At 41.6% G+C, this 20888-nt stretch overlaps 4 protein-coding genes across 10 annotated transcripts; 2 read left to right on the top strand and 2 right to left on the bottom strand.

The window, feature by feature from the left end:
* Positions 1-767: 767 nt before the first annotated feature.
* On the bottom strand, positions 768-8235 carry LOC118224233 (protein C-ets-1-like). 3 transcript variants are annotated; one of them, XM_035411524.1, is made up of 8 exons: positions 7219-8235; positions 6406-6525; positions 5696-5899; positions 4374-4448; positions 3783-3968; positions 3271-3507; positions 1717-1835; positions 768-1316 (listed from the first exon to the last, which is right to left on the bottom strand). In XM_035411524.1, exons 1-8 carry the CDS (start codon positions 7235-7237, stop codon positions 1251-1253), a joined length of 1026 nt encoding a protein of 341 aa, XP_035267415.1. In that variant the 5' UTR covers positions 7238-8235; the 3' UTR covers positions 768-1250. The 3 variants fall into 3 exon arrangements, with proteins under 3 accessions (XP_035267415.1, XP_035267414.1, XP_035267413.1); XM_035411523.1 differs by having other exon boundaries at positions 6406-7238; positions 7583-8235; XM_035411522.1 differs by having other exon boundaries at positions 6406-8235.
* A 579-nt stretch (positions 8236-8814) lies between these two features.
* LOC118224234 lies at positions 8815-10665 on the top strand. Of its 2 annotated transcripts, none has more exons than XM_035411526.1 (3): positions 8815-8945; positions 9434-9819; positions 9907-10665. In XM_035411526.1, the coding sequence occupies exons 1-3, from the start codon at positions 8930-8932 to the stop codon at positions 10252-10254; spliced, it is 750 nt and encodes a 249-aa protein (XP_035267417.1). In that variant the 5' UTR covers positions 8815-8929; the 3' UTR covers positions 10255-10665. The 2 variants fall into 2 exon arrangements, with proteins under 2 accessions (XP_035267417.1, XP_035267416.1); XM_035411525.1 differs by having other exon boundaries at positions 8855-8945; positions 9431-9819.
* A 2441-nt stretch (positions 10666-13106) lies between these two features.
* Positions 13107-16085, bottom strand: LOC118224232 (gastrula zinc finger protein 5-1-like). 2 transcript variants are annotated; one of them, XM_035411521.1, is made up of 3 exons: positions 14869-16085; positions 14365-14697; positions 13107-14133 (listed from the first exon to the last, which is right to left on the bottom strand). In XM_035411521.1, the coding sequence occupies exons 1-3, from the start codon at positions 15530-15532 to the stop codon at positions 13568-13570; spliced, it is 1563 nt and encodes a 520-aa protein (XP_035267412.1). In that variant the 5' UTR covers positions 15533-16085; the 3' UTR covers positions 13107-13567. The 2 variants fall into 2 exon arrangements, with proteins under 2 accessions (XP_035267412.1, XP_035267410.1); XM_035411519.1 differs by having other exon boundaries at positions 13107-14157; positions 14869-16081.
* On the top strand, positions 15594-20801 carry sst5 (somatostatin 5). 3 transcript variants are annotated; one of them, XM_035411532.1, is made up of 5 exons: positions 15594-15671; positions 17395-17564; positions 17792-17968; positions 19459-19575; positions 20191-20801. In XM_035411532.1, exons 3-5 carry the CDS (start codon positions 17906-17908, stop codon positions 20389-20391), a joined length of 381 nt encoding a protein of 126 aa, XP_035267423.1. In that variant the 5' UTR covers positions 15594-15671; positions 17395-17564; positions 17792-17905; the 3' UTR covers positions 20392-20801. The 3 variants fall into 3 exon arrangements, with proteins under 3 accessions (XP_035267423.1, XP_035267424.1, XP_035267422.1); XM_035411533.1 differs by lacking the exon at positions 15594-15671 and adding an exon at positions 16345-16833 and having other exon boundaries at positions 19465-19575; XM_035411531.1 differs by lacking the exon at positions 15594-15671 and adding an exon at positions 16345-16833.
* Positions 20802-20888: the final 87 nt, after the last annotated feature.

The following is a 20888-nucleotide window of genomic DNA, read 5'->3' as shown; positions in this document are numbered from 1 at the left end:
ACAACCTTTATCAGTCACAGGACCCCTAAGGAATTGGTAGTCATGCATTTGTGATACACAATTTAGTAAAATACCGACTACAATAGCATCAGATAAGTAACTGTGCTACACCTTTTGCCGTGTGTAATCATTTCCAGGGTTAAAAAGAGGCAGGTGACCAAATATTTTTGGATTCTAAGCCATTGGTTAGAGGCTGGATTTCTTTGAGTGTGGTTGGTATGAATCTATTGGTTTGGATTTCTCTGCAGGAATATGAAACCACTCTTCTGCATTAAGACAACAAAGTCAATAAACTCAAACGTAGTTGATGGAAATGGAAAATACTGCCTCAAGCATCCTTCCAGAGTATCCCATATATACTAACTTATAAATGCAGCTTAGGTATTGTTGCTTGTGAATCAGAAAGTTCAATTGTCCTGATCACTCAAGTTCCCACCATTTGCTGCAAAAATGTGACGTACTTCTAGCCATGCAAGCCATAATAACAGGCAACCCGGCCTGTGCATTGCTATTATGCATTACTCAATTGCTTAATTAACAGACGAGCAAAAACTGTGAGGTATTCTGCTTTGCATACACAGCAATTGTCCCTCATTTCCAAATGTGTTCCCTTGATTGTATGTTCACATTGAAATCTATAGAAAATTTGTTCAATAAGTTCATGACAAAGGAACATTGTGAAGCAACAAAATATATCTTGGACAAAAAGACGTGCAAAAAATAAAAATCAACCATTTTTATTAGCAAAAATGAGTGTGTGAATCATGGAGTCTCCATGGTTGTGTCCACTGTGGATTGTTACACACAGTAAGAACTTTACAGTAATGTTGTGAGAACATGTTAGCTGGATTTAGGGATCCAGATTAGACTGGAGACGACCAGCTGACCACTGAAGGCATTGGGGCGTTGCTTGTGGATGCTGAATGTTGATGTTAAAGTAGCACGATGGTCCTCCTTCTGGAAACCCTTCTGTAGCTTCATTCCTCACCGTCTTTGGGCAAGATGTCAAGCACAGTGTGCAGCTCCCTAGGGTCACATCCCAGTAGGCCTTGTAGGTTGCAGACAAAGCGGTAGACGTAGCGCTTGCCAGCGGTCTTGTGGATGATGTTCTTGTCATAGTAGTAGCGGAGGCCGCGGCTCAGCTTCTCATAGTTCATGTTGGGCTTGTTCTTCCGACGGCCCCACAGTCGTGCAACCTGAGCATTAGGAAGACGGGACAGGAGGAAATGCAAGTGTGCAAACAGCCCAAGTCACGGAGAGAGAAAGTAAGAGACAGAAAGAGAAACAGGCACAGTGAGGGAAAGGGGCTTGTGCAGCTGTGGATAAGAGCAACAGAAGGAAATAAAAGAAAAGGGGGAAAATAGAGGAGAGGAAAAAACATAAAGAGGGGGTGGGAGTGGAGGAAAGGCACACAGTGAACTTTTTGTTTAAGAATGACGCTGTCGTTCTGGTATATTATGTATTACCACAGATCAAATATTTGTTGCTCAATATTGATTTAATGAGATTGCTTTTCCATCATTACACCTACACAGACCAAATCTTTTAAAAGACTGGGATATGCGGCTCAAGTAATACACAGACAATGATGAATGGCTCAGCCATGTATTAACATCTTCCCCTGATTGTACTTGTCAAGCTGTTTCTCACATAAGAAACTCTGATCCTTTTACCCACACGGGCTCAAACTCCACCTCATCATTGTACTCCTCTTACCTCATTAGGGTCTGTCAGTTTGAATTCCCAACCATCCCCAGTCCAGCTGATGAATGACTGACAGCTGCGATCAGAGAGAAGCTCCAATAGGAACTGCCATAGCTGGATGGGCCCACTTCCTATTAAAATAAATGACCAGACAAATGATGATAGTGGCCATATCTAATGCATAAGCCCAAAATTACAGATCTGCTTGTTAATCAGTCAATACTATCAAACACTATCACAGATATCAATATACATAGAAAAGTCCCCCCTTCCCATTTCAGGGCACCATAATATTTGGGACAAATTAATTCACATTCGCATTTCTGATTAGTCAGGTGTGTGCAATTGCTTCCAAAGTGCCAATATAATAGAGCTTTTAGTATCTAATCTTGATTATAGGCTTTTGATTGCCTTTGAAGTTGCCTTTGGCATTTGTCAACCTGAAGACCAGAGTTGTGCCAATGAAAAGTCAAGGATGCCATTTTGAGACTGAGAAATAATAATTTAAAAAAACTGTCCGAGACGTAGGCCAAACCTTAGGTTTACCAAAATCACCTGTTGGAACTTCATTAAGATCAGAGTACTGGTGCGCTCATTAATTGGAGCCTGGGTGACCAAGGAAGACCTTTACAGTTGATGACCGAAGAATTCTCTCTGAAAATTCTAAACCCTCACAAACCTGTCTGACAGATCAGAAACACTCTTCAGGAGGCATGTGTCTGTGACTACTCTCCACAGAAGACTTTGTGAACTTTACACACAGAACTATGTCAGCTACACTGCAAGATGCAAACCACTAATCAGCCACAAAAACAGGAAGTCCAGCTTAAAGTTTCCTAAGAGACATACCTAAAAGAGCCCACAGAGTTCTGCAAAAAGGTCTCATGGACAGATGAGACAAAGATTCACTTATAACAGAGTAATGACAAGATCAAAATGTGGAGGCCAAAATGGCCGAAGATCAAAAGCAACCCCCCTTATCTGAGAAACATGGTGGTGGAGGTGTTATGATTTGGACATGTATGGCTGCCACAGGTTCATTTGTCTTCACTGATGATGTAACTGTGTAAATAGCAGCAGCAGAATGAATTCTGAAGTGTACAGAAGCATATTATCTAATTACCCAATCTGAATCTAAATGAACATGTGTTTCAAATACTGAAGAGAAAATGTAAGGTTACTAGGCCCCAAAACAAGCAGGAGCTGAAGATGGCTGCAGCACAGTCCTGGCAGAGCATCACCTGAGAAGATACTCAGCACCTAGTGATGTCTAGGGGTAACAGACTTCAAGCAGTCATTGCATGCAAATAATGTGACACAGCACTAAACACGATTAATTTACATAATATTAACATGTCCCAAACATTATGGTGCCCTGAAATGGGGGGCTATGTATATAAATGCTGTAATTTCTACATGGTGTAACCAAAGTGTATGAAAATACCCTCATGTAAAAGCTGAGAATGTGCCCTTTAACCACATGCATATAAATATAACAGTTAGTCATTTCCTTACGTAATTTGTCAAATACAGTTATAATAATTTTAGTCAACAAATGGTAATTACCAGTGTAGCTTGCAAGAATTGCTGCTGAGACCACTGCTCTAGCAGAGTCATTGAGATCCTCCTTCTCTCCAGCAAAATCTTTGAAATTCCCAACTGGGTGCAGTAGCGAAAATGTCTCATTGGACATGGACACATCCTTCACTTGCTGTTCCACTTCCTGCTGCTGACCAACCCAGGACAGGGAGGTGGTTATTTCTGTGATATTATAGCACAATGGCTCCATCTCAACCCCACAATCTACAAGGAAAAGACAGAAAGGTAAATATCACCGGGAGAACTAATAGGTATTGTAATCATACAGTCAGAGAGGGAGGAGAGATAGCAAGTGAGCGAGGGAAAGAAAGAGACAGACAGACATAGAGAGAGAGAGAGAGATGAGCTGGTTATTTGTGAATATCCAGCTCATGACACATTAAAAGTGAAATTTCTGTCAATCCATGGAACGTTGTGAAATAAACATGATATTTTTCAAAAGAATGAAAGTTTTAAGGAAATAGAAGTTACATCCTTGCCTGTACTGAGGAGCTGAGTTTGAGGCCTAGCAGCTTCCTGCTTCTTTGCCAGCCCCTCTTGCTTTACCTGGTGTCCTGGGGTCATAGGGTCAAGGGAGAGTACCTGCAGGGGTTCGGGCAGGTAACCATCAGCTAGCTGAGGGTAACTGGGCTCATCTTGGTACTGGGAATGCTCAGAAAGGTAATCTATGGAAAATACAGAGGCCAGTGTCACTATAAGGGAAGATCCCTGAGTGCCCCAGAAGTAATGAACGATTCACTTCCATAAATTACACATGGCAGTGAGGGGAAAGGAAATTACTGTGAAACACTTACAGTCGGTATTTTTTTTAAAATAAAAAAAAACTAATAGGAAGCTGAGCAATGAAATGCAAAAAATGCAGACCTATATAAGAGATACGTCAATGGAAGGTCATACCATAAGTTATCAATGAATAATTCCATTATTTAGGCTAATGATCTGCACTGGTTTCATAAGCATTTGGATATACTGCATATACTTGTATATTCCAAATGAACTTGGCTAGAAGACTGACTGCAAGTCCACAGGACATCTATGTTAGGAGAGTGACAGGACTGTAAAGCTCTTACCTGAGCCTAGTTCTGCTTGACTATAGAGGGAAGATGTGCAGGAGAGAAGCGTGAAGCCGCAGTCCATTCGACACTCTGAAACACACACACGTTCTTATTTAACTGATTATTAAATTGTTATTTCTTTTAGACTGAAGAATTTCATTTGACTAATGCCGCATGGACGGCATTAGTAGTTATGGTCCTTTGTCTTCAGATGTTAAATAGTAAATCTAAGTAGCTTTAAATACATTAGGCTTCAGACAAGTTGCATTTAGCATTTAGTGTGTTTGTATAAGACATTTACTTTCCTATACTCAGACTCAAAAGTTCCAAAAGATCAGCAGCATGATTGGTTTGGGGTTTGACATTTCAAAAGTGTCAACCACAGGTCTGCGCGTTCTGGAAAAGTTGACCAGTGTCTGACTACCATTGCCAATAAATGACTGTCCACCATTTAAAAAAAAATTTTAATTTTTTTTTTTAAGTAGGTTATTCAGAGACTTTATATCTCCTGTGCCATAGTGCACTGGGTAGAAGCTTATCTATATTAACATGTTCTGCTTCCATAAAGCAGTTCAGATGCACAAATATATTGTTGTTTTTATGTTTGTGTACATACAGGAGCTGTAAATTGCATTCAACTAAGTAGGTAACTATTTTATAAAGTGCTTGTGAATATTTTTCAAGATCCATAATTTGTACTGGCACACATTTCTCAGCACAAAACATTTAACGGTCTAACTTGGTAGATTACTTTCGTAGATTTAGCATTAGATTTTTTTTTGAATATGTTTAGAATATGTAGTCTTGCTGTAACAGTTAGTCATATGTTCAGTATACCCAAGCATGGGCAATTGAAACAGTGTTTGTTTAGAATATTAAAATGTCTTCATTTAGTCAAATTTGGCCTCTGGAGTGTTTTTGAAAATGTCTGAAATCTGAAACAGGCCATCCTCTGCTATTTCTTTGATATATATTTTTTTTACTTCAAATTTTAAAAAACAAACATTTTATTGGTCCTATTGCTGCAACATCCTACAACATACAACATGCAAACATGTGTCGCCTAAAATGTGCAGCCTTTTCAGCGATTTATTTAATTTAGCAGTTGAGCGGCTCATCTGCACTGCCATTGCACAGGTAGCCTGTGCTTTGTGCATGGTGCGGCAGGGATTGCTTGTGGACTAAAACCCTCCCTCCCTGGGTGACATTAGGGGCAATTACCACACCGAGGAACTGAGGAGATGGGGTTGTGCTAGCCGTAACAATCACTTATGAGAGGCTCACATTTCTTTGACTGTGGCTGAATGATAACTTTAAAGGTTTGTTTTCTCCATCACCGTTGCGCATGGTTTCCAGGTGTTCCCACAGAATTTCCCCAGCGGTGCAGTCAGAGGTCAGGGCCAGGAACCCATCTCTGTCCAGGGTACAAAGCTCACTCCCAGGAAGCCCCCGCAAATCTGGGCCCAAGTCGTGCAAACTGAACTCTGCCTGGCACCAGTCTAACCAGTGGCTTACCTCCCATTCTGACCACAGTTTAGGGTCTGAGAGGAAGAGAGAGAGAGGTGGGAGGGAGAGGGAGAGAAAGAGATAGAGAGAGACCGACAGAGAGAGAGAACGAGAGATTCGTCAAATGAGTGAAGCCAAACAATCACAAAATTTCAAACAAATGACACCTTCCCAGTCCTCCAAATCAATGCTGTGAAGCAGAGCTTTTGTCTTAACACAAACTTTTCAACACATAGCTCATTCAATACTGTGACACTGAATGTAAGACCATATTCATCTTAGCAAACACAAACATTGCACATCAGAGCCAAGCAATACACAAAAGTGCAGTCATATTTCCATGGCACTTTGTACCATTGGTGGGTAAGGACCAACTTACCCAGGTATTACGTCATTTTCAGCCTTTCGGTGATGTTATAGCACACAACTTGAGACTAACCTGGTTAAATAAAGTTTTAAAAAAATAAAAAATAAATAAAATAAAAAACTTTAATTCTCACAATGTCCCAGGAATGACAATAGCAGCTCTGAGCTGTCCTACCTGGGGGGAAGCGTAGACGGATTCGTTCCTGTGTGAAGCCAGCGAAGGTGGCCCTCACAGCCTGGCTGAGAACATCCTTACTAGTGGGAGTGAGAGGGGGGACCACCAGGGGGTCAAGCTCTGAAACACAGAGCAGCACCATTACACAAAGGAGAGAGGAGACAGATGGATGCCTTGATGAATCATCTGCACTGACACTGTACATTGAAAGAACACAGACTTATAGCAATATTTATAAAAGGTTGAGGGAAAGATATGAACTTAAAAACATGTACAGTAACAGATAGAGAAAGGAAAACAACACAAAAAGTATGTGTTGAGAAACAATTATTTGCAGTGATACAATTGATGCCATTTTTATTTATATTGTGATTATATCTTTTCATCACCCAATTTAAAATTCCCAATCCTAGTAGTAGTTCTGTTCATTTGATGCAAATCCTGTCAATTTGATGAGTGACACCCAAAAGTCTATCATTTTAAAACTACTAACAGTTAAAATTCAAACAAAACAATGACATTATTTTTACAATACATCAGTGTAAAAATAATTATGATCTTCTAAAGCATTCAGATTACATACTGTAATTCAATTCTTATGAACAAATATTACAAGTCCAGTGCATATATTGCAGATAATGCTCAATGAAAATAATCAAATATGTTTACAAACTGAAAATACGAAAACACAACGCACAAGACCTTTTCCATAAAACACAAATGGACCAGTACAAAATGAGCCAAGTCTACAGACAACACAGGAAGGAAGGCATTACACCAAATGGAAGATGGGAAGAGTGAGCGGGACGGTACCGTAAGCGCTCCAGTCCATCCTGCCGTTTGGAAAGCAAGTGGTGACGAGGGACTCAATGTGAAAAGACACAGAGGCAGGTGGGGACAGGGAGAGGGGCTTTAATATGACACGGCCAAGAAGGGAGGAGGTGACGGATGTGTGTCAATCACACATACAGGCACTAAGAGAGGGATGCAACTGGAGGGAACAGAATCCATGAACAATGAGGGAGACATGAGGAGCTGGGGACGGAGTGAGCGAGAGATTAACTGGCGAGAAGTGAGAGAGATGGGTTTTGGGGTTTAGCACCTAGCTGTTAGTGAGGTTGGAAAACAAATAGAGGCAGAATGGAAACATTACAGACACGAGAAACCACAGTCAAACCTCTAGCAGCAGTCTGTGTTCTGCAGGACGAATCCAAGGTTCATGCAGTCGCAGACGCTTAACCTCCCTCTACGTGACAAGAGCTGGCTTAGAGACTACTGGAGTTATGAATTGAATGTGAAGATTGATCACAAATTAGGTTAACGATGAATCAATCTGCTGAATAAACACATAAGGAAACATTACCCAAGCGCAAAGAGTTCCTATAAACTTGAGAAAAACATTCAAAGAAAAATCTTCAGAGCCTTGAATAAAATTTTTTGCTATTTACAGTTAGTCTTACAATATACACTTAATGTGTTCAGTTTGTGGTATAATCTTATATGTTTGCGTGTGTGATGGGATGCAGAACAGTATGTGAATAGACCCATGCTTTTATTGTAGAAAACAACTATTCATCAGCTTGCTTGAATCTGAACTATAGTGAGCATGATAGCTAAAGCTAACATAAGCATCACCAAGGCCTTTTTTTAAACATACTCTAGCAACCAAATCATCAGATGGTAAAGCATTTTGCTTAATTAAAGTTTTGTTCAGTCTGTGTAGAATTGAGGAGCAGCACAAAATTACCAAATATATATACATAGCATCATTGTTTCTTGTGATTTAAATTGTCAGGAAGATGTGCACACCGCCTTGTGATGTAAATTCATTTTATACAAATAAATATAGAAAGCGTTAACTTCTTTGCTGTAGAGGGAGCATCTGGCTTGGGGCTGGGGCGGGGGCCCCATTACTAGACATTAGAGTAAGGTTCCTATGTGTGGATTTGTGCACAGGGGCATTCTTAAAACAGATATGTGGGGGATTATATCAGCCAGTGTTGTGTGAGCAGAAATTTGAGCGTGTGCAAATGTGTGTTAGAGAGAGAGAGCTCCGCTTAATTTGCATCTGCACAGGGGGGTTGACGCTGCTTTCTAATCCCCCACTGGTCCAGAACTTCACCACAGCAGGATTCTCAGGTGGTGACTTCGGACCTGTGCTTGGATGCCGTGGGTCTTTGTCATTCTTAAAGTCACCTCTCACATCCTGGTGGAAGCTACAAGATTCTGAAACAGTATGCAATCTTGTCATTCAAATTCTAATGACTTTTACTTTGAAAATGTCAGTGCAATTAATGAATTTCAATATTGAAGGGTGCCTTTAAATATTTTTTTCCACTAATTCTATTAATGAGGTCAACAGGATGTGTAATGGGAAGTGGTGGGTAGCTCAAGTACACCGCAGTTTTATTTTTTGGTGGGGGTGGGGGTGGGTTGAAGTGTTTCTACTTAAACCTGTTCAGAGCAAAGGTAGTCTCAGGTAACAAGACGCGCCTTGACCCTAGAACAAGACTCAACATTGTGGATGAGCATTACCGGTGGTAAGTGGCCTCAGTTTATTTATTTGATTTTTATTTTTAGCTGCTCCAATATAAGCACACGTTTGATTGCTAGAAACAATATTGATTCAAAACCTTATTAAGATGTATTGTATACCATTTTAAAATTGCATATTCTCATATAGGCATCCATATCCAATAACATTCATGTTTATTGGAACTGTCATTGCTACTTATATACTGCCTATGTAATTCATTCTTTTTCATAAATGCATCGTAAAAGTACTGGCACTGCAACCAGTACCAGTTGATATTGCAACAATGAAAACCCACAGACGATAATTATTATTTAACCAGTGAAAAATGTTGAAGGAATGTTGAATCATAGTAAAGCATAGTAAAAATGTGTTCATTAGATACATTGACTCATTGTCTAGAAGAAAACGACAACAAAAATATATGAATGAAAAAGATGCATTTCAGCTGATACGCATAAACCCCACTAACATATTGTGAATGAACACAAGCAGGATCACTGACCAGGATGAAAGCAATCAGGATGATAGCGATGAGGACGGCCCTCGTGCTCTCCTGCCTGTTCCTGGCTGGCCGCAGCGCTACTTCAATAGGGAGCCAGTCTGCCCCACGCCCCTGTGTGGTCCTGCGGACGGACCTGGCCCGGGGAGTGCAGCCTCCTGAGGGGAGATTGGGAAGCGGCGGAGGGTGGGAGTGGGAGCCTGCCGGAGCCCCAGGCTCCATCGCCGTGACTCAGGGCTGCACGCTGACGGTGTGGACAGAAGAGGGAGGGCACCAGACCTTCCCCAGTGGGACTCAAGTCCACCTCAAGGGGTGGGAATGGATCTCGCAGACCCTCGCGTTCCACTGCAGCTGTGAGAAGGAAGGTGTCCAGGGCCTGGTGAGAAGCCCAATAAAACTGCATATTTTTATTTGTGTGTAAAAACTGCCAAACCTTATACGTGTGTCCTGTCCTCTTACCAAACAGGGTGACCAGTGGGAAACATTTAAGGAACAACACATAGATCCGACGGTGGATCGTGGCAACAATGCATATTGCAATAAGAAGATGGTCCGGGTGAATTGGAATGGAAAATGCAAGCTGAAAAACACCTTAATTCACGCCACAAAAGAAAACGTGATTCAGGTGTGTAGGACCAGAAGGATTGGTATATTTCATTTTAGCACACAACCATTCAACCTGACTGAGTGCAAACACGACAACACGATGAAACCTTGCAAGTACATAGCCAAGAATGTCACAAAAAGAATCGTAATTGTCTGCCAGGGTGGAAAACCTGTCCACTTTAATGGCACCAGGAATGAATCCATTTAAAAGTATGATTGAAAGGGTTCATTTCCTGAAAATACCAGAAATCAGGTATCCTTTTCAGGTTATCTTATATCTCCGTGTTGCACAAAAACCTCTTAGCAGTTTTTAGTATTGCTGAGGTTTTTTGTATTGCTGGCATTTTTAGATGATGCAGATGTCCCCAAATGTACTTGAGTGACACACAAATGATAATCTTGTCCATGGTATAAAATGAGAGCACTTGTTTTGAGATGTTAAATGTAAATGTGTCTTTGGCTTTGCTGCAGCTTGTTGCTATGATGTGTAATTCCAGCAAGTGAACATTTATAACAATAAATAAAATATATATATTTTTTTTTATATTGTTCACTTACATTTCACCAGGTACTGGATATGTAAGCAATCAAATAAAGTGAGACGCGGGTGATACTAACACACCAAATGATTGTTTTCTGTTACCCATTCCATCAAACTCAATGAATAAAATCATTTGTAGAGAAACAAAGTGAAATGGAACTGGGTCCCTTTCCGGTCCTGCGACAGGCGCTGACATTGAGCGCTGCCTCAACCACCACACGACTGAGACCACACTAAGGACAAACCACCTCTCTCACCACACGAATGAGATCAAGCTGAAGATGAAAAAGAATCCATTAATAGTCACACTTCTTTCTTCAAAGTAAAGCGTATATGCATATATGAACATTAGAGGTGTAATGGTACATGTATTCGTACATAACCTTTCACTACAGGACAAAAAAATTCGTTTTGTTTTGACACTGTTCAACTTTTTAACGTGCAGATAAATGCCAAACTGTGAGTTCTCCTGATGACTTAATGTCCCATTAGTACACGTCCCCTGCCAGTTAGCCAGTTTACATTTTCAAAATAGATGAAAAGCTATTTTATATTTTGCATTTAATTTCTTTCCTGCTGTATCATATCACATAGCCTGTAAGTGAAATCCTGCACAAAAATGTCTCTCAAAGTATTTAACTACAATGCTTTGGTCATTTTGACCTTCATCGTGCATCTAACAAACAATGGGATAACTTGTAAATAGCAAGTTCTCTCCCATTGTTGTTTGTACTGCTGTACTGAAAATGTACCAAACCATGAGGCCAAAACTGAGGTACGTACCAAACCTTTTTGTGTACCGTTACACTCCTATATGTTGAGGAGGATATATAGTTCACCTCAACATAGGTGAATATATTTAGGTGAATATTTTTCTTGATTGGGCTCTGCACTCCACAATTTTAGAATTCACATGTGGTTGAAGTGCAGATTATCAGCTTTTATTAAAGGGTATTTCATACATTTTGGTTTCTAGACATAGAATTTACAGCAGTATTTTTACACATAGCCACCCGACATTTTAGGGTACCACAATGTTTGGGACAAATGGCTTCACAGGTGTTTGTGATTAGTCAGGTGTGTTCAATTTCTTCCTTCAAGCAGGTATAGGACAACTTTCAGTATCTAGTCTTGATTCTAGGATTCTGATTGCCTTCGGGGGCTGTTATTGGCATTTGTCAAAATTAGGCCCACAGTTGTGCCAATGAAAGTCAAGGAAGCCAGTGAAATAAGAAATCAGAAATATAGGCCAAACCACCATAGGCTTATCAAAAGCAACTGTTTGGAACATTATTAAGAATAAAGAAAGCACTGGTGAGCTCACTAATCACAAAGGGCCTGGCAGGCCATGGAAGACCTCTGTGATTGACGACCAGCAATTGAAACCCTAATGAAGGAAAACCCCCAAACACCTGTCCGACAAATCAGGAACACTCACCAGGAGGCAGACATGGATGTGTCAGTGACTGTTGTCCACAGAAGATGTCACAAACAGAACTACAGAGGCTACACTGCAAGATGCAAATCAGCATACTCTGCATCTGGTGATGTCTACGGGTCACAGAATTCAAACAGTCATTGCATGCAAAGGATATGCAATAGTACTAAACATGACTACTTTCATTTACATATGCCCCAAACATTATGGTGTCCTGAAATGGGGGGGCTATGTATACAAAGTGTTGTAATTTCTACATGGAGACACCAAAACGCATTAAAAATTAATATAAATAAATAAAAAAAGATGAGAACCTGCACTTTAATCTCATGTGAATTGTTAGATTACAAATCTAGGAAAAGAGAATGCTAACACATTGCAACAAAATGCATCGGTCTGACCCATAAAGGCACATTTAACCAACTGATAATTTGACAATTGGCCTCATGATAATGCAATTACTTCCAATTAACTTGTCTCCTATCAGCAATTGCTACACTATTATTCAATCTGTGTAAATTGCTTAATGTCTACTTTGACGATGACTGTCTTCCAGCTTATGGCGGCACACCCAATTGACTCCTTTAAGTGCTTGTGACTGCTGCAGTTCTCGGCACTGATGAAGGTCTGACAGAGACCAAAGCATTTGTTCTTTTGTCATTATATTTTGAGTTTTCATTTGGCACTTTAGCACTTTTTCTCACAGTATGTTTAATAAATCAGTATGTTTATGAGTCAGATGCATTGTTTTTTTTTGCAGTTTGTGGTTAGCATTCTATTATTTCTTATACTGTTCAACTCTACACACTGGCAGTACAACTCAGTTCAGCGTGTTGGATGAGCACAACAACACTTTCTTGTTTTTAGATTAAAAATCTAAGATTATGGAGTGCACAGTCAACTCAAGAAAAAATGTCTTTGCCCCAAGCATTCTGTAGCTCATGGTATTAGCCAAACTACTGTATGATGCTATGTAGTAGCCAGGTAGCGAAATGGCAACCAGACTGATAGGAAACATATGCCAGAAAGTGTGCTTCAGTATAATCTCTGGTGCCTCTGCAAAATAAAGCCAAAACATATGCGCAGTGCTTCTCAAGTTTAATACATTTTAGTATTCAAACTTTTAAAAAAACAAATATTAAAAAGGGGGTAGGGGCAGAACTATTGTCAAACAGCAAACCTGTGCAACTCTATAGAGTGCAAATTCATCTTCAAACTCAGAACTTTCAGTGATGTCATTCTTTTCAGCCATGAACTCATGCATGTCTTATCCACTCCTAGCACTCAAATACATTATCTTACCACATGACCACAAATCAGTGAGGTTACATCAAAGCCAAATTCTTTGTGACTGAATACTACGAGTCAATGCTCAGATCTGGCACAATTCATCTAGTGTGGCATGAAATTGTAACATCTATCAACCTTGTAGAACAAGTCTGCATAGGGCCATTCTTCTTCTTCACCAAGGGCCCCAGTCAGCGATACTCTGCATACAGGTTAAAGTTTCCACAGTAAAACATCCTTTTCCTGACTCCTGCCTCAGTCCCCCATGCCCTGGCCTTCCCTGGTGTGCGAGCGCTGGTGGAAGCGGAGCCCCCCGCAGTTGCGGAAGGTCTTGCCACACTGACTGCAGGCGTAGGGCTTTTCGCCAGTGTGGATACGGAAGTGCCTCGTGAGCGCCCCCGAGTGGCGGAAGCGAACGCCGCACACAGAGCAGGTATAGGGTCGCTCCCCTGTGTGGATGCGCAGGTGGGTCTTCAGGTTCTCCATGCGGTTGAAGTCACGGCCGCACTGGGTGCAGTGGTAAGGGCTGCGTCCTGGGGGAAAGATCTGCCGTTTGGGGTTCCTGGGTTTGGGGTTGTGCCGCTGGCTGTGGTGCCGGCGCAGCTCCCCTGGCAGGTGGAATGCTTCACCGCAGACCTTGCAGACGTGTATTCTGGGAGGCACGATGGAGGCAGAGTTTGCGCTGCCAATTTGGCCGGCATACGGCAGCTGAGAAGTGGACAGTCCCACCGTCTCTGCAGGCTGGTAGGAGTTTGAGAAGTTAGAGGGGAAGATGGAAGGGCCACTGGCGGCTGGTTCAAGGGTGTTCTGTTCAGGAACATCTGGGGCAAAGATGGGAGGGTCAGCTAAGAATGCAAGAAAAATAAAATGTGAGAAAGAACAAGTGAGTAGACATGTATTACAATAAGAAATGGCACAATGTAGCAGCTAAAAAATAGTTACAACATCTACAATAATCTACATAAAACTTCACAGCTTAGAGTCAAAGAGCATATAATGCAGTAGAACTCATCTCCTCCCAATCACTACTTCCACATCAGGCTTAAACTTACACACTGAGAGACTGGTGCAGGGAACAAGAGGGTTGGCGTTGCAGCTCTGAAGCTGCAGTGGCTCGGGCCTCCAGTCTTCAAGCAGTTTGGACTGAGCCAGAGAGAGGTTATCCGGGTTGAAATTATCCTCTTCAGCAATGCTGGCACTGGAGCCAGAACCAGAGTCAGAACCATGGTCTGGCTCAGACTTTTCTTCCTTTACCTTGACCTGCTCCACTTCAGGACTTCCTGAGCCAATGCATAGGGATGAGGTGCTGCCAGTTCCTGGGGCAGCCTCCAGATTAAAATTCACCAGGTTCTCAGTGTACACTTTAGGTGAATTCCCCTTAACAGCTGTACAAGGAGATGTAGGGAGAGGTGAACATTAAACAGTACCATTATCATGCCAATACATAAGTCTATAGAGTGATGGCACCTTCCAAAAAAGAAGCAATTTTCACCTAATTTACTCATTACAGGGGAGCACAACTAATAACTCCAAACACCACACAGAACATACAATACCTGTAACAAATTCCTGGCTAGGGATTGGTTCTCCTAAATTAGGGTCCAGTTCTTGGGAACATACTCGGCCGTCCTCCCGGATTTCGCTAAATGACCCGTTGTGTCTTGTACTCGTCTCAGCAGGTGCTGCCAAAAACCCATAACTTTCTTCAACTGCAACATTCGATGAGGCGCTCATTTGGAATTTAGCTTTTGGTTTGTCGTATTTCTGTATTTTCTCTTTCCCTGCTTTCAATTTGCTGTTCAGTTGAGGGCTTGGTGACTTCAGAGTTTGTTGTATTTGAGCAGTTGAGCTGACGTTACCCACAGTTACCACAAGCTGCGCCTGACTCTCGTCTCCTACGTTGCATGTACCACGGGCACTGAGTTCTAGCTCAGCTGCTTGCAAACGTTGCTTCAGGGACTTGTTCTCCCGTAATGTTTCATGCATCTGGTCACGAACATCTCCCAAGGCCTGACCGACCAGTTTAGTGATCTCCAGCACTGCAATTTCCACCGCCACTTCAAATGCACCATGTATCGTTGCCGCCAGTTCATCTTGGAAAGAAAGCGACACCTCAGTACCTAAAACTGAATTTGCTGTTGTACGGGCATGTGTCGACATTGCCGAAGTATTATTCTCCCTTTTCTTGTTAGCAATTTTGAGTTTATTGTGAATTTCCATGTCGCGGCATGACTCAGATGGCTTCAAAATAATTATTTCACGAGTTGCAAATGTTATCTAACAAAATGTAATTCCCGAGCATGCGCCGAAACACCATAATAGAATACAAGATCAGGATACAACAAAGGCGTTCCAGCGTGTAAGTTAGACTAGCTCAATTGCTAACATTGGAGAACTTGTTAGCTATCTACCAAAATGTGGGTAGCTAGCCAGATTGTTGTTTATGTTGCAACCGATAGTAATTATTAGCTGGAAAGATAACTATTTAGTCACAAACCAAACCTATGTAGCTAGGTAACTAACGTAAATTAACGTTAGTTAGCTAGCTGGTAAGGGAATGTATTTAAAAGCAAGCGTTAACTCGACTCGCAATTAATAAGCTACCCAGCACGCTAGCTGTCGTTTGAACAGTACCGTAACAAATGGTTCGTACATTTTAAAACACGTGTAGCCACGCCAATTTAAAAATAGCGTTTAAAATAGTGATTAAAAAATATATATACAATCTACTCTGCTAGCTCAGGTCCATCTTTGTTCAAACGCTCAAGCAGACGGCTTCCCGTTTCCTGTTTACAAAAATGTGGGCCGATTAGTTCAGTTTCCTTGGAATCCATATATCAATGAGCTTCCTGATAATAAATAAAATATTTTGTAAGCATTTCGTTCAGAAAATAAAGTAACGTCTTTCGATTTGAGAGCCTAATGGTGTAAAATAATTGCATGTCTATTAAAATACATTATTATGTCTAGAATGTGGGATATATCATAGTTCAACCAATAATGTGTGTGGTTTCATCGTGAGTATTCATCCAAACAGCCTAATAGTGCCACCTACTGTCTTGGAGTGCAAACAAGGACACTGGAGCAAAATATTCTCAAACCGTGTTGCCTAGGTTCTGCCTATGCGATCCACTATGTATGCTGTCAGCTAAGGTCTCAAATAATTCCTAATTACTTCCCCGTCCCTGTTTTCAAGCGTGGGAAGGCACAGTTGTGGTAGACCGCTACAGTCCTATAACTGTCGTCACATTTAACATGTATAAATTATAGGAAAAAATCATGTGGCCAAGCTGTTCTTTATTTAGGTAAAAGATTGTCTGGTGGAAACCAGAGTGGCTTTTGTAAGGGCTAGTGCAGGCAAACATTGCCACTGACCATGTGGGAGGTAGTACTTCCGGTCTTTTAAATCTAAAGATTATATGTTAATAGAAAGAAGTTCAAGTGATTCTGTTGGACAACCTGGGAGTGGAGAATTGAATGCTTAGGTTCGTGTTAAGCTGGACAATAAAAGTTATGGTTGGGTAAGTCGTGTCTGAAACCATTACAGCTGAAATGGCACCCCTCAAGAAAGTGTGAGTAGCCAAGTACTTTTTAAAATTATGAATCTGCATTCAAGGAGAGGTCTTCCTCAAGCAGGGTCCAAGAGAAAAGAGCTTGAGGAGAGACCTTATTTTCACAGACTTAATTTACTGACCATAGGGGCTCATCCTGCACCTTCTCCAGTGATCCCAGCTGAGTCATTGTGCTATGTCATGGCTTGGTCATTCAGATGGTTCTGCTTCCAGCCACTCCCCTCCTCTCTAGAACTTTGGCATCTACTAGTGTAAACACAAAAATGAATGGCCATACTTTTGTGCTGAGTGCGACAAGAGCCTGCCTTGCTCTGCAAGTACAAGTGCCTCTTATGACCTTCTACGACTTGGGCTATCTAATTTGCCTCCACTGCAGTGGGATGCCATACACCTGTGAACAACGTGGGAAGAGGTTCTGGAAGTGGTGTTCACTATGGGTGCATAGCTGCTAGCACACAGGGGAGGTACCTGGGCATGCCTGCTCCCACAAATGCTTCTCCTGTCTCACAGGGCCTGCCACGGAGGACAAGAATACAGCTAAGAAGAGGAAGGGATGAAGAGAAAGAAAGGGGAAAGGAAAAGAGAGCAAAAACACAGAAACTACCTAAGCATGCAGAGAAGGAAACAGGAAATGCAGAGTCACAGAGTCACAGAGTAACAGAGTCACTAGAAAAGAACAGGTCTTGGTGACTTATTTTTTTACTGTATAATGCACAATTTTCAGTGTATGGAACTATTTTAGACCGCTACATTTTTCAGTGAGTAATACTGTAATAAATGGTACAATCTACTCGTTGTGTGAATCAAATTAAAAATATTACGGGTATCAAGATAATTTTCTGATTGTATAGAATAGTGAAACAGAATGAGACGGCTCAAAATATGTTTTGGGCTCAATTAATGTCAGTTTGATCATTTTCTTTTTTGACGGGCGGGGGACTTGTACAAGCCGTCTGTTGCAGGTGGGTGAGGAAATAGGAGCAAGGACCCCACGTGTCATGGCCATATTTATCTGCCCAGTATGGTGTCCGCGGTACTGACAACCCCAGATCTGGTGAAAAGGTTAATGAGTGCCAGAGGCGATGTGAGTAATCAGAAACAAGCACCTCATTGCCCCATGGGAGGGGAGAGACAGGGCAGAAGGAAAGGTCATTTTGCCACTCCTGCACATGCCCAGGCCCCATTTTAAGGGCTGTTGCTGATACTTCACCCAGTCCACCTAAAAGAATCCAAGTAAACTAGTAGGAGGCCTGCAATGAGCAGTGGCCACCAACTCACTTTTTAAGGCACAATATGGTTTTAAGGCACAATATCATCTAAATATTATACTGCTCTGCTCTGCTCTGTTCAGTATATCACTATCTAGGACAATTCATCACCTCCATGAAATGCTCCTTGACCTGGTGGCTAGAAATGAGAACTCATGACGCCATTTTCCAGGCCGTGGAAAAATAACTCCCAGGGGCCCTATAAGATATTTAGTGCTTCTCTTGCAAAGGGGATCCTTGCTTGCATGTGAAAAAGGAACATTAACGCATTCAGGTGGGGTGGGAAATTAAGGAAACAGTATTTCTTATTTTTGTTGGAAGAATTGTAAATGAAGGTCTGTGAAAAACCAACCACTAACTACCCTACACTGTAATCACTACTGGATATCATTGCCAGAAGTGCCGCCATTTTGGCACCTGGAATGGAATATACTATGTATTAAGTTCAGATGGGGAAACCCAACAAGTATGGATGTTAAAATATCGACATTTAAATTGACTTCTTTGCAAGTGTTGCTGCCCTTTTTCAGATAGACAGTGATGTGTGCAGAAGAGAGGTGACTATGGGCAGTGGGCAGGCACAGTAATTAACATTTGAGTCACTTGTCATTAACAGCTTACAACAGCAAGGACCCCACAGAGAGAGATACATGCAGGCCTGCTACAATTAATCACACCGATGCACGAATGGCCTTAATTGAATCAGACATGGACATCCTGACTCGTCATCCCTTACAGTCTCAAAGGGCATCTTTATTTTAAAAGTCTTGGACATATCCTGATCAAGAGATTAATTACCCCTACCACTGTGGTTATGTGGGATATGCCACTTTCAGTACAAAATAGTGAGAGCCTGTAGTTGTGTGGTTCTATTTAGTCACAGCAATATTCAATGGAACACATAGTACTGCACAATCTAAGATTAAAAGTTTAACATACTGGTTTTTACTGATGTTAAAACTCTTTTTTCGCCATCTGCCATTTTTCAGCATAAATTCCTCAATATCAAAATGAAATAACATCCTAAATAAAGTCATGACCAGTTGTTTTTTCTTTGACATGTGTACACCCCCGCCTCATATGCCCAACCCTTTCCCCATCCTGCTCCTCAACTCAACCTGCACCCTACTGCTAGCCAATCCTATCTTTCTATTGGACAGAGAGCTGGGATGAGGGGCAATATATAGCCAGGGTGCAGCTTTTTCCAAGATCACTTCAATAGTGAAGAGATCTGTGGACGTTCTGACCTCTTTAGACTGCCCACAGGTGCCCAGATTACATCAGAAAGAGGATGTTGTGCTCCCAGCTGCAGGTCTTACTAGTGGCCCTCTCTGCATCAGTGCTGCTTGCCCAAGTCAACGGAGCACCCCAGAGGGACATGCTGGCCGAACTCCTGCGTACGGATGTTACAGAGGGTAACGAGGTAAGGGCCGTGTGCACGTCTCCCTTGTTTCATAGACTTACAGAAATATGTAAAAATCCTTTTAAAGCATGCTCATGTCAGCCGTGGCCAAAATGTCAATCTGTGTCATGAGTCTGAGAAAATCAGTAAATCCTAGTACAGGGTGTCGATTCAAGAACTCAACTAAAGCGTGTTTAACCTACATTAGCGTGTAAGAGAGGTTGACAAGTCTGTGCTGTTTCTTTACACAGTGCAACTAATTTATGCGAGAGAAAGCTTCCAGGTTGCCATAGTTTACAAAGAAATTATCATATATTAACTGCTACAGCTTTTGTGTAGTAGGGGAACACAAATCTATTAGCTTTGAGGCTTACATAGATGTTTGTTGATGTATGGTTCAGGCAAGACATTAGCGACGAGTTCATAGAAAAACCCTTCATCTAGAAGGAAATTGTGAGTGTAGGTCTCATTTATAATAACCAGCATGAGTACTGTTACTAGAAATAGCTGTGATTAAACTGTAGTGATTAAATTGTAGATTAAATCTGCAGTATAAATACATGTCTTCGGCTGGGAATTCATGGCCTTTAGATTTGCTTGAAGGTTGTAGCTTCTCTCTCTTCGGCTATGTCCCAGGACCTCTCCCGCATGCTGTTTCTGAAGATCGTGTCTGACCTGATGATGACGGGGGACAACAAGGTCCTGCCTGATCCACGTCCACGGTCCACGGAGGAGCTGAGAATTCACCAGGATGTGGCTCGCCAGCTGCCCCTCTCCCAGCGCGAGCGCAAAGCTGGCTGTCGGAACTTTTTCTGGAAGACCTTCACCTCATGTTAGCACGTAGCACAATGTAGTCCCTTGCATCAATATCAGACCAGTTATCTTCTTTTTTTTTTGCACTTACTTGAAATATGTTGTAATCGTGTCTGTATGAATGCAGAAAGTATTGACTAACTAGTCCTGTCTTGGAGACCAACTGTTCCACCATTATCTGCAGCAATGGGATCCACTTTGGTCTTTGACATTTAGATCAATATTATCCAGATATCAAGTGAGTTTGCTCTTTAGAAGTTGAAATGAATTAGTGTGGAACAGATCTCCAAGACTTGCACTGGTTACCATCTCCCTGCTGACACAAAGCACCAGAGGAATGTAAAGTTAAAAAAATGTCAGGGAGGGGGCTTCTCCCTGCAAATTCCACTCATAGACTCCCATTAAAGCCCCAGAGGCATCACTTTTCTTCCTCAGGCTGTATCCTATTGTCTATTGCTTAACATCTTAGCTGGTCTAGATCTTCATAAAACTATGAGCCAGTACATTAAAAAAAAACACAG

This window comes from Anguilla anguilla, chromosome 3 (assembly GCF_013347855.1).
Source record: "Anguilla anguilla isolate fAngAng1 chromosome 3, fAngAng1.pri, whole genome shotgun sequence".
NCBI classification, from domain to species: domain Eukaryota; kingdom Metazoa; phylum Chordata; class Actinopteri; order Anguilliformes; family Anguillidae; genus Anguilla; species Anguilla anguilla.
The sequence above is the reverse complement of the archived record's forward strand: the minus strand, read 5'-3'. Positions and strand labels throughout refer to the sequence as shown.

Excerpts from the sequence above, each read along its gene's own strand:
- sst5 (XM_035411532.1), top strand. The coding sequence starts at position 17,906 with ATGGTGTCCGCGGTACTGACAACCCCAGATCTGGTGAAAAGGTTAATG. Across the intron at positions 17,969-19,458 it reads TAATGAGTGCCAGAGGCGAT|CTGCAGGTCTTACTAGTGGC; the intron begins GTGAGTAATCAG and ends TTGTGCTCCCAG. Across the intron at positions 19,576-20,190 it reads ATGTTACAGAGGGTAACGAG|GACCTCTCCCGCATGCTGTT; the intron begins GTAAGGGCCGTG and ends GCTATGTCCCAG.
- LOC118224234 (XM_035411525.1), top strand. Across the intron at positions 9,820-9,906 it reads AGGAAGGTGTCCAGGGCCTG|GGTGACCAGTGGGAAACATT; the intron begins GTGAGAAGCCCA and ends CTTACCAAACAG.
- LOC118224232 (XM_035411519.1), bottom strand. The coding sequence starts at position 15,532 with ATGGAAATTCACAATAAACTCAAAATTGCTAACAAGAAAAGGGAGAAT. Across the intron at positions 14,698-14,868 it reads TAGCCAGGAATTTGTTACAG|CTGTTAAGGGGAATTCACCT; the intron begins GTATTGTATGTT and ends CTCCTTGTACAG. Across the intron at positions 14,158-14,364 it reads CTGCACCAGTCTCTCAGTGT|CTGACCCTCCCATCTTTGCC; the intron begins GTAAGTTTAAGC and ends TTGCATTCTTAG.
- LOC118224233 (XM_035411522.1), bottom strand. The coding sequence starts at position 6,610 with ATGTACAGTGTCAGTGCAGATGATTCATCAAGGCATCCATCTGTCTCC. Across the intron at positions 5,900-6,405 it reads CCGTCTACGCTTCCCCCCAG|ACCCTAAACTGTGGTCAGAA; the intron begins GTAGGACAGCTC and ends TCTTCCTCTCAG. Across the intron at positions 1,317-1,716 it reads AACTGACAGACCCTAATGAG|CTGCACAAGCCCCTTTCCCT; the intron begins GTAAGAGGAGTA and ends TCTTATCCACAG.